The sequence below is a fragment of the Pygocentrus nattereri genome, chromosome 5 (assembly GCF_015220715.1).
Source record: "Pygocentrus nattereri isolate fPygNat1 chromosome 5, fPygNat1.pri, whole genome shotgun sequence".
NCBI lineage: Eukaryota > Metazoa > Chordata > Actinopteri > Characiformes > Serrasalmidae > Pygocentrus > Pygocentrus nattereri.
The window spans coordinates 7,895,942-7,907,829 of NC_051215.1; the positions used below are offsets into that span (position 1 = coordinate 7,895,942).

The window sequence follows — 11,888 nt, forward strand, 5'->3', positions numbered from 1 at the left end:
CACATCATACACTGGCTGGATGAGGAACTTAATGCGGTGAGGCTCTGCTTTCCAAATCTCAGTCCAGGTCACTTTCCTCTCAACCGCATTCTCCCATCTTGTCCAAGCCCCCTGATGCCTCATTCCCACTGCCTTGCATGATCTTGCCTCCTCCACAGCTGCTCTCACCTCCTCTTGAGCAATAAACTGGCTTTGGTTATTGTGATATATTTAGATTCTGTCCTTTTGGTCACAGACTTGCACTTTCTTGGATATTTGATCATACTTTTGTTCAAATGTTGAACAAGTGCGCATTTAAACCTTTGCTGTTTGCAAAACTTTAAAAAGGTTGCAGTTTAAAGGGGGAGCTGTAATCTGAGTGGTGTAATCATGCCCTCTAGTGGCTGAGAACGGGATTGTCATCGCCAGCCAATGATTGCTAAACATGTATTTGCACTTAAAATATTAACCTAAAACAAATACAGAAGGCCACAAAAGGAATTATCCACAAAATATATTCATGCCACCTAATTTGGAAACAGCAGAACGGACAGGGCGTATTTTATATATTTTAAAGCGCTCGTCTTTGGTCTTTTTACCGGACCCGCTCCGTGTTTATGAGGCAAACGCCGAACGGCGCCGCTCGGTTCGGCCTCGTTTTCACGCACCGACGTCATCTCCGGCTCCGCCCTCCTCGAGCTTCTTTGTTCGAGAAGCTGCATAAAACCCGCTCGTCGTCCAGCCGCGCCGGGTCAGCACAGCAGGTTACGGTCCAGCGCAGCGGCGTCACTACAGCTCGGTCTGGTTTTTCGCCGTTTAAGTTCACCAACATGGATGTGAAAGACAACCGCAACAACAACAACAAAGGGAAGAAGGCGAATCCCGGCGGCCCTAAAATGGAGAACGAGAGCAAGTACCTGCCGGAGCTGCTGGCGGAGAAGGACAGCCTGGACTCGTCCTTTACTCACGCCATGAAGCTCCTCACTGCAGGTCCGCGGCGCTTTATAATCCGCCGCTAATTCATCGTCTGTTTATTTTGTGTGTCTGTGTTTTTTATATAAGGTGTTTTTAAGCGCATATCTGTTGGCTAAAATGGCGCGCTAATGGCTCCGCAACGTGGAATGAGGCCTAGCGAGCTAGGCTAGGCTAAGCTAGGCTAACAGCTAATGACGAAGCTTCTCTTTCACCGCCTTCTGGTTCGAGTTTCCCCGCTCCACCTTAAACGATGCGGCGGTTACACGTTACCGATGCGCAGTTTGAAGCGGAACGGGAAAGCCCAAACAAGCTAACGGTTAACTAGAGAACTTGAAGCTTGGCTTTTCTGGCTGAGCATCTCTTTAAGCTGCTTTAGTAGCTTTTCCCCCGCCTGTTACCCGTTAAACGCTGACCGGGTTTCGCCTGCCGAGAACACAAATGTGGATGATTCTGCTGTTAAGCTACAGAACCGTGCTCAACAGACGAAGGTGTCTGTTTGAAACCCTGTTTTTCTTGAGTAAACCCGTTTTTTGACTCCTTTAACAGTTGGAGACGTCTGTATGGGCTCCTTTTGCTAAGGGTACTAAGGGTAGCCATGTGCTCCAGGGGTTCTTTCTGAGAGGGAATGGTTCAATAAAGCACCATTTCCATTCTAATTTGGTTCTTTACATGTCTGAATTGTTCTGTTTTGGTGGAGAACTTGTGGTGCACGTGTTTCTGTATAGCACCGAAAAAGGTTCTTCCATTGTTACAAGCTTGAGACTGGAACAATGGGAGAGCCGTGTTTGGTGCTGTGTAGAACCGTTTTCAAAAAGGTTCTGTATTTGACTGAGCAACGCGTTCGCCACAGTTTAAAGAACCCTTTCATCGTGCAATGAGATTTATGCATGTAATGGTTTTCTGTAGACCTCTGTTTTAAATGGAACCACTGCCTGTCCACAGCGCGTGGCTGCCCCGGGTCGTCTTCTCATTCTGGATTTTAGTCTGTCAGACCATTTGATGGGAATGTCCTCAGATTTCTGTATGAAGAATCACGCACTGTGGGCAGAAACGCATCTACTGTCTTGTAGATTCGCTTGGGCGTTTGAATGCAAATATGAAGAGTGATATTAGAATAACGGAGAGTAGCATTAGAGTGGAGACTATGGGGGTCTGTCTTTGTTCGTTTTTTGCCCAGAGGATAAAATGGGTGGACTCAGTCAATGCAATGTAATCTGATCTCCTCCTGATGGCACTGTTTGGTGGAAAGAGTCAGTTACATCCTGAAATTAAGTCCTGGTCTTGGACTGGGCTTTGTAGAACAGCGGTTACATCCAGGGAAAGTGAGAGGTTACAAAATAAAGTGGAAGTGTGTGTGTGTGCAAAATAAGTATACAGAGCTTAGTTTATCTTCTTTGCATGAAATATGGAATGTAAAGTAGTTCCTGAAAGGTGTTTGTTTGAGCCAACATCTTGAGCTTGCTTTAGTGCATAATATGCTGGCTGCAGTTGTGGTGCATGTTTAATTGGTTTAGCTTGAATTTTATTGGTGATGCAAAGTTGCTGTGAAAAATCCAAGGACTTGGCCTTATTCTCAACTTAGTAAAATATGGTTCAGGAGTAAGTTATTTGGGTTATTTATAAAATGGCCTGGCATACTGGTTCCAAGGCAGGTGCTAAGTAGCAACAAATGCTTACTAAGCCTCTTCTGCTCTAGTTGTTGCTTGTGTAGCATGGTGTTTAGAGAGCCTTGCAGTGGAGAATGTAGGCTGTAAACACTGCATGCGCCTTCATCCTCTATCCCATGCCACCCATTCAGCACTCCACCAGTGTATGCATGAAATGTAGCCTTGGAAACAGTCCTGAATTTATTCAGTGCAGTGGAAATTGGACTGCATTTTAAATAAATTATATGGCCCGTAAGAAACAAGGTTCCCCCCACCTGTCGTTGACACTGTAGTTATAGATGCTGACAGTCTGGGGTTTTCTCCCATTGGTAATTTACTAACACTGTACTCCTAACTACTTTTATTACTTTTATTGGCCGCTACCTTGCGCTTAGATCAGATATTTGCCCAGAGTGTCTGATGCTCATTTCCACCACCCATGCTGTACTGTTTGAGACAAAATCCCCCATGAGGATACAATGTGGTTTCTCTTTTTAATTAAGCTCATATAAATAGTGCCCCTGTTGGCTACATTGTGAAGCTGAAAGAGTGCCAGGCGAAACACTTGTCTATATTGTGACTGTTGCAGAGATCGAAAGGATTCAGAAAGGAGAGCCTAAAAAAGATGAAGAGACCTATCTGGACCTGTTCACCGCCAAGAATGTCCGGGTGACGGAGCGTGTGCTTATTCCTGTAAAACAGTACCCACGGGTGAGTATTGGGCAGTTACTCTGTATTTAGCCTTCCAATCTTTTAAATTGATTCTGGCAGTAAATCTAGCCAAATTGTGCAGGACCTTTCTTGTTTCAAAGATTTTCACTTCACCATTTAGTAAGCTTGCAAACAAAACTATAAAGTGACTTGCATATTTCTTGTCCCCTCAGTTTAATTTTGTGGGGAAGATTCTTGGACCCCAGGGCAGCACCATCAAACGGCTACAGGAGGACACAGGAGCCAAAATCTCAGTACTGGGGAAGGGCTCCATGAGGGACAAGAACAAGGTAACGACTGTTTTTTTTTTTGTCCTATGTATGGGCCTTTTTTTTTTTTTTTTTTTAAAGCTAGCACAAAAGTCTCTTGAAGTCTGTCAGAATACTTAATTTTGAGGATGTTTAGTGATCAAATTGTGAAACTGGTTTGATGTAATAAACAGCTGGATTTCAAGGGTGCTGATTGAAGCTTGTCTGTTTTAGGAGGAGGAGCTGAGGAAGGGAGGTGAGCCCAAATACGCTCATCTGGCTATGGAGCTGCATGTGTACATTGAAGTGTTTGCTCCAATCCCTGAGTGCTACCTGCGTATGGCTCATGCTATGGATGAAGTCAAGAAGTTCCTTATGCCTGTACGTCTCACGTGAAGTAAAATGCAGTGTTTTTTTTTTTTTTTTTCCCTCTCCCATTGAAGCTAACTTGCCTTTGCATCAGTTTACTGTAGGAGTGTCTTAATTAATTTAATAAAGGCTAATTGCTCTAAAATTAAAAACAAGGAACATGACACATTTATATTGTCCGGTTTTTTTGAGAGATTGCCGGTTTTGTCTTTGTGTGGTTATTTGGCTGACTGGCTTAAAATGTCACGACTTGAAATGCTAACCACTCACCAATTGCATGCTGTCTACTGACCTGCTCTGTGCAATGTGACGTTGAGCCATTTGGACCAAAAGTAACAATTTTCTAGCATGCTGTTCTGAAAGTTGCTCAAGGGATTTGTTGCTGCACTGTTTTACCAGGTTTTTTTGGGTAACCTCCTACATGTAAAGCTAATTGAAAATTCGATATGATATAAAGCTGAAGTCACCATTTATTTTATTGTACTACTATTAGTTTTTATATGACTTGCTCAGCTAAGTCGGACTTGTGGCCCTCCCTGGTATATAGTTGTGCATGTTTTGTTTGGCAAATTTTGAAGGGTGGGACTTGTTTCTGTGGTGTTTCAGGTCGAAAATATGGATGAGATGCATCCGGACCCCTTCATGGATGTTGGCTATCTGAACGGATCTCAGGATGTCCCTGGTCGTGGAAGAGGTGGTCTCCTCAGGGGCCGTGGAGGCCCACCACCTCCTTTGGGGGGGGTCAGGTGAGAATTCTTTGTTCTTACAACTGAGATATAATGCTTTACAAGGCAGCGTTTAGGGATCTTACAGTAAAAGCAGAAAATGGTTTGCGGTCATTTTGGTATTTGCCTTTTGTTTTTGTAATGGGAGTAATGTCCTGGAAGTCCCTTGGTTTTGAACTTTAAAGACTACTTTTGTTACACTTTCTAGTCACTTGATGACTTTTATTGTGCCAATCTTGTGCTACACAAGATTTTCACTGACCTTGCACCTGTGTAAATGTGATGTGACAAACATTTTTTGTTAATGGTCTTCATTACTTAGAATTTTACTAAAATTGTTTTATATGGATCCAGTGCACCAGTGTAGATGTGGCCTTTATTGTAAAGGAAAGGGTTTTACACAGAGAACATATCTTCCAAAGGAATTTGTCATTGGCCATCAATAAGCACTGATGCTACGTTTGACCAAGTTATAGAAAGTGCTCTAATACATGCACCTAATTAATCGAAATTTTGCTTCAGGGGTCGTGGTATGCCCCCACGAGGTGGAGCGCCCCGTGGTGGAGCTCCTCGAGGAGGTCCGGGCCGAGGAGCTTCAGCAAGAGGGGCTCCTGTGGGCCGTGGTGGCCCCCCTCCATCCTCCTCTAACCGTGGTGGAGTCGCCGTGAGATCCAGGCCCCCTTCTGCTGCTCAGAGGATGGCCCCTGCCCCTGCAATGTCCCACCAGCAACACCAGCCACATCACCAGCAGCCACCAGAATCATACGAGGAATATGTGAGTTTCTGCACAATCCAACAAAGACTTTGAAATTGACCCGTTTGCAATGTTTTATGATACTTGCTAACTCGTGGTTTCACTTTAGGGATACGATGAGAGCTATGCTGAACCTGCTTACGAAGGGTATGATAACTACTACAGCCAGTCAGCTCCACAGGCGTAAGTCACCGCTTTTTGGACCACTAGACAGTGCTCCTTCAGGTTTTTGGTTTTCTTTCTTTTTCTTTTTTTCTTTTTTTTTCTTCTTCCAGCTGCATGTTGGTGATGACGTTTGAACAGTTTTTGCTGTGTTTGGTTTTTTTTTTTTTTGTTTTGTTGTTTTTTTTTGACAGGTTTTTAAATGTCCCATGTTAACAGAACTTATTCATTTGTATGCTGCCATCACAAGATGGTCTGTACTTGATCATTTGTTTTGATTTTGTGACCGTCAGCTGTTTGTCTTGACTTTATGCTATTGTAACTTGTCAAATATATCAAGACAATTCATAAGTTCATAACTGAGGCCCAAATCTCATCTGTTTTATGTTAATATGTGAATAAACAAGTATTAAGACACTCTGGACCCCCATATATTCCTATCACACCCACCCCAAGTGTTCCTTGTGTTTGGGCAGGACCGAAGTGAACTGTCTCTTAAATGTACTGAAGTCCTATAATCAAACATGGTGTCAGCAGCAGCACCAGAATCATATTGCATTAAGTTGATGCATTTTCTTGCCTTCATGCAGCGATACAGAGTACTACGACTACGGCCATGGTGAAGCTCCTGAGACCTATGAATCTTATGGTAAGACACCACTTGTTACACAGCGTTGTTACTTTAGATGAGATTAAACAATGAAATGGCTGCATGCAATCTGTGTCAGTAGACCCCCTCCCCCTCATTGCTGTTTGGCACTTTCATTGTGTTTATCCGAATAACTAAATGTCTTGGTTTGTAGTTTTCCATAGCTTCTCATCGGTGAATGTAGTATGGACAAGTTTTAAAGCATACATTTTGGGGAGGTGGCCTAAAATGGTAAACTTCAAGCAAGATGAGTAAAGGTTTTTATTCACAGGAAGCTAAACTGAGTTACACTGATTTTCCCCCAGCAATGGACTGAACAATGAACCCCCAGAGCTTGTATTCACAAAGCTTCTCAGAGTAGGACACTTTTATTTAGGAAGTCTCATTTTCTCTAGCTTTCCTGACCAGTACAGATGCTAGATTAGTACTTCTACTCTGAGGGGCTTTGTGTGTAAACCCTGCTTTGTCATTAATATCAGCTTGAGTTTATGCTTGTGGTTGTTTCATCTTTTTCCTGTTTTCTCTTTTTCCCAGCTGACGATAACTGGGATGGTGCTGCTTGGGGTGGAAATGGGGGAAAAGCTGCTTCTTCAAGGCAGAACAAAGGAACATATCGGGAACATCCATATGGAAGATTCTGAGACGTCTCAATCACTTGGGTTGCCTGGGCAACCACCTCCCATTGTAACTCCTTTTAACAACTCAAAGTAATTTTAGATTTTTTTCGGTGTGTTCATTTTTTTTTGTTTTTTCTTTTTCTTTGCCACTGACTGCTTTTTGTTTTTTTTAAATGCTTAAACCTTGTTTGGACACGAACCTTTTGTAGTTCTATTAAGGAATATGCTTACTTTAGGCATTATGTTGACTCTTTTGTTATTCCTATTTGCATTGTCTTGCGCGTTGATATTTTTGCTTATGATTTTGAGCAGCTAATTATTTCTGGTTAGTGATTTAGGCCTATGTCTCTTAAGTAGTGTTTTTCTGCAGGTCCTATGAACAGGCTGATTTTGTCTCAAAAACCTAAACACATGGGTCGTATACACTTAGTCTATATAAAAGCGCTTTTGAGCATCCCAATACAAAAACTTAAATGGCCTCTTCACCTAAAGGCTTCAAAATGAATGGGGGAAAGTATTTATATTTGTACAAAAGTTGGACACATGTACAAACCAAACAACAATATTTTGACAGTGGTTAGCAGAAAACAAAATGCTCATCAATTTCAGCCAATTGTCTTATTTTGAATGAATGTCTCTCCCAGCATGAAAAATATGGCCAGCCTAATATGTATACAAGTTACCTGAGCTTGTATACTCCACTCACGTAAACTCAAATTCTCCACTTTGCTGTTTATAGCTTTGCGTTTCACAAAACATAAGTATACTTGTGTTCGTTGCCTAAATAGGAAACTAAATCTGTTTTTCTGTAGTATGTCAATAAAGCGCAATCTTCTTTTCCAGCTAACAAAACCTGGTATTTTGCTTTTGTTGTAGCAGTCAGTACATAAATGATTCACTAACTGAAGTAAGTTTGCAAAACTGACCTTGTTTCAAAAACTTTGCATGCAGACATTCCACATGTACTTTTATACAAAGCTGAGTTTGTTCCATGCAACACGTCAATATCATGGAAAAATATTGTGTATAAACCGTTGCTAATTAGAAACCAATTAAGATGGCTGTTATTAAATTGTGGAAATTGCTTATTCTAATTTTCATAAAAGTCCACGGTCCCAGTTTGTATGCTTGATTAACGAAGACAGAATTGAAAATAAATGCTCAGTTCCCCAATTGTTCAGTAACTTGTAAATTACTTTCCCCCTCTTAATTTACCTGTTTATGCAAAATTGAGTTCAATGATTTATACACAATACAGCAAATAGTTTCTCTGTCTTGAAAGAGGTCGGTGCACTGTGCACTGTTCACCTGCACCAATACCATCTGTTTTTATTTTTAGGAAAAAAACTTACTCACTCCATATTTTTCTTCTATTGAAAAGGATCATGAGGTGAGACCTGCAAAGTGGCCTCTAAAATAGCTAATCCTTTAAAGGAAGGTAACGTATAATCAAAAGGCATCAGCAAGTCTCAAGAACAATGTATTTCATTGGGCTTGTACATCAAAATGTATCAAGAAAAGAACTATTCTTACCTCGTGCTCGCCACGCGGATAACTGTATGTGTAGTGTGAATGAAGCCCGTACTGTGAAGAAGATTGCAAACTTGCAGGCCTACTTGGCTTTCGTGGGCTGACATAATAAAGAACAAAATTGAGGAAGGAGGCGTAAAGTCTAGGAATCGCAACAAAAGGTAACCTCTGCCCTAAATCTCTTTCTTAATAGAACTGTTATTTTCTTTGTGTAACAAAAAATCAAAAATAAATAAAAGAAATAGGTCTTTACAAGTTCAAAATCTATACAGTTAAACAATGAATATATGCCATTAAAATTGGTTTTGAAAACCACATTTTGTAGAATTTGTATAGAAATGTGTGCAACTCTTGCTCTAAAAGGGTTTTTTTTTTATCTGGGGAAAAAATAGTTGAGTCTAAATCCGGTATTATAGTTATACATAAAATTAGCTTTATTAGTCTGTCTTTTAAAAATAGTCTGAATAAAATTTCATATAAAAAGGCATGAGTTGCGTAACTATAGAGTAATGAGTGTTGTCTGATCGCTGAATTGCTGACTCTTATTTTCTACTGTCGACCAGATGCTGATGCTGGTACCTGATGGTATTCCTCAGGGCTCAAGTAATGTGACCGGACCAAAGGCCCACTAAAGGCAGGTTTATCCATGTTGACTTTGGTGTAGTGAATTGGAGGGGTGGCTTAAATCTCTCTATGTAAATAACTACAGTAATGGGATGTGTAAAATGTGAAAAGTCTAAGCTGCTATTAACTTTTTTTTTTTTTTTTTTTCTTCTTCTTCTTCTTCCTTTTTTCTTTCTGTCCAGCCCCCAACAGGCTGTTGGTGCCGTTTCTGATCTCCTAAAGAGAGCTGAACTTTTGGTGTTTTTTGTTTTTCAATCTTGTGTAATTACTCAGTTTGAAAGTCACTGAAGTTCTTTTTAAAAACAATTTTAAAGGTTTTTTTTATGGTCTTAACCTTTTCAATAAACTTAATACTTTTTGTACAATTTCATGTGTGATTTCTGTGCCAGTAGTGTACTTTGCCAACCTAATTAGTGTTACTGTAACCCAAAAAAATGGGTTTATACTGTTATTGTTCATTTTGCATTAACCTTTGGGTCTTCAGTGAAATCATGATGGCAGTTAGGGTCGTTGTAAGGTTAGGGTTTAAGTATTCAAATGTAGGTGTTGGAATCAGGAGTACATGTACACTGTTGCCAAAAGTATTCAATCACCCATCCAAATCATTGAATTCAGTTGTTTCAATCACTTCCTTGGCTACAGGTGCATAAAACTAAGCCCCTAGGCCTGCAGACTGCTTCTACAAACATTAGTGAAAGAATGGGTCACTCTCAGGAGCTCAGTGAATTCCAGCATGGTACTGTGGTCGAATGCCACCTGTGCAACAAGTCCAGTTGGGAAATTTCCCAATAAATATTCCAGTCAACTGTCAGTGGGTATTATTTAAAAAAAAAAGTGAAAGCGATTGGGAACAACTCCAGCCATGAAGTGGCCACATAAATGACAGTGGGGTCAGTGGATGCTGAGGCACGTAGTGCACAGAGGTTGCCAACTTTCTGCAGTCGATAGCTACACACCTCCAAACTTCATGTGGCCTTCAGATTAGCTCAAGAACAACATAGAGCTTCATGGAATGGCCAAGCAGCTGCATCCAAGCCTTACATCACCAAGCGCAATGCAAAGCATCGCCACTGGACTCTAGAGCAGTGGAGACGTGTTCTCTGGAGTGACTAATCACACTTCTCCATCTGGCAATCCAATGGACAAGTCTGGGTTTGGCAGTTGCCAGGAGAAATGTGCTTGTCTGACAACCTTGTGCCAAGTGTAAAGTATGGTGTGGGGTTGTTTTTCAGGAGTTGGGCTCGGCCCCTTAGTTCCAGTGAAAGGAACTCTTAATGCTTCAGCAGACCAAGAGATTTTGGACAATGTCATGCTCCCAACTTTGTGGAAACAGTTTGGGGACGGCCCCTTCCTGTTCCAACATGACCACTGCACCTGGGCATAAAGCAATGTCCATAAAGACTTGGATGAGTGAGTTTGGTGTGGAAGAACTTGACTGGCCTGCACAGAGTCCTGATCTCAACCCGATAGAACACATTTGGGATGGATTAGAGCGGAGACTGCGAGCCAGGCCTTCTCGTCCAACATCAGTGTCAGACCACAAAAATACGCTTCTGGAAGAATGGACAAAAATTCCCATAAACACACTCCTAAAACATGGATAGAGTTCCTTGAAGAGTTGGAACTGTTGCAAAGGGTTGGCTGACTTCATATTACACCCTATGGATTAAGAATGGGATGTAACTCCAGTTCATATGTGTGAGAAGGCAGACAAGCGAATACTTTTGGGAATATAGTGTATGTACACATACACATATCAAGAAAGTAGTTGCAGCGTGAGACTTTCCTTCACCGCTAAGGACTTTCCGGGCTAGCTAGCTCAGTGACTGTGCTGTGGTCACTGAAATTTCTTTTGCTAGCTGTGGGAGCTGTGGAGTGTGTGTGTGGTCTGTGTATTATTGATTATGTATTGATTGTAAAGCGTCCTTGAGCATGGGAAAGGCGCTATATAAATAAAAGTGATGATTAATAGGCCCAATTTTTGCCAAGAAAATATTATATTCCCCTGGACTGTTGATACAAGGGAGGTTGGGTCCATGGATTCATGCTGTTGGTGTTGGTATCTGTGGCCCTCAGCAGTAATCGAGATTCATCAGATCTGGCTATGTTTTTCCAGTCTTCTTGTGGTGAGCCTGTGTCCACTGAAGTGTCAGCTTTCTGTTCTTGGATGACAGAAGTGGAACCTGCTGTGGTCTTCTGCTGTAGCCCGTCCACCCGTCAGCTGGAGCCAGTCAGGCCATTCACTGTTGACCTCTCAAGGCATTGACTTGCTGTGTAACTGCTGCAGATTTTAGCCTTGACCTTAAGAGTCCCATATATACACACACACAGATTTTCTAAGCTGCTTCTCCCTCAGGGTCACAGGGGGATGCTGGAGCCTATCCCAGCGGTCATTGGGTGGAAGGCAGGATACACGCCGGAGAGGTCGCCAGTCCATGACAGACATACACAATCACTCACACAATGTAGCACGTCCAATTGACCTAACTGCATGTCTTTTGACTGTGGGAGGAAACCAGAGAACCTGGAGGAAACCAACGCAGACACGGAGAGACCATGCAAACTCCACAGAGAGGACCCTGGTCGCCCGGCCGGGTAATCAAACCCCCTTGATTGCCGCCCCTCTTGCTGTGAGGCGACAGTGCTACCCACTCACCGCCCGTCCCATATACAGTGACTCTTTAACCAGTAGGAAAAGTTAACGAAATTCTGTAGGGTATCTCTTAAAACGTTTAACCAAGTGATGGTTCAAAGGAATTTTTTTAGCACAACACCAAACTGACTGTGTCTCTGTGGAGAAAGCCTGGAGAAGAATTCCAACTGGACTTGGATGTAAATCTGAAAAAAAAAAATCACCCAATTTTGCAAGTATAGCAGCTGCTTCACTGTTTAAGATGGA

General features: G+C 42.0%; 1 protein-coding gene across 3 annotated transcripts; it reads left to right on the forward strand.

Moving 5' to 3' along the window:
• Positions 1–596: 596 nt before the first annotated feature.
• khdrbs1a (KH domain containing, RNA binding, signal transduction associated 1a) lies at positions 597–9,354 on the forward strand. Of its 3 annotated transcripts, XR_005130314.1 has the most exons (11): positions 597–969; positions 3,190–3,311; positions 3,485–3,601; positions 3,794–3,940; positions 4,535–4,674; positions 5,176–5,428; positions 5,517–5,590; positions 6,160–6,218; positions 6,753–6,902; positions 8,929–8,999; positions 9,172–9,354. XR_005130314.1 is itself a non-coding variant. In XM_017695456.2 (9 exons), the coding sequence occupies exons 1-9, from the start codon at positions 597–599 to the stop codon at positions 6,857–6,859; spliced, it is 1,392 nt and encodes a 463-aa protein (XP_017550945.2). In that variant the 3' UTR covers positions 6,860–7,687. The 3 variants fall into 3 exon arrangements, 1 of the variants encoding a protein (XP_017550945.2); XR_001857750.2 differs by lacking the exon at positions 9,172–9,354 and having other exon boundaries at positions 6,753–6,925; positions 8,929–9,003; XM_017695456.2 differs by lacking the exons at positions 8,929–8,999; positions 9,172–9,354 and having other exon boundaries at positions 6,753–7,687.
• The last annotated feature ends 2,534 nt before the right edge of the window (positions 9,355–11,888 follow it).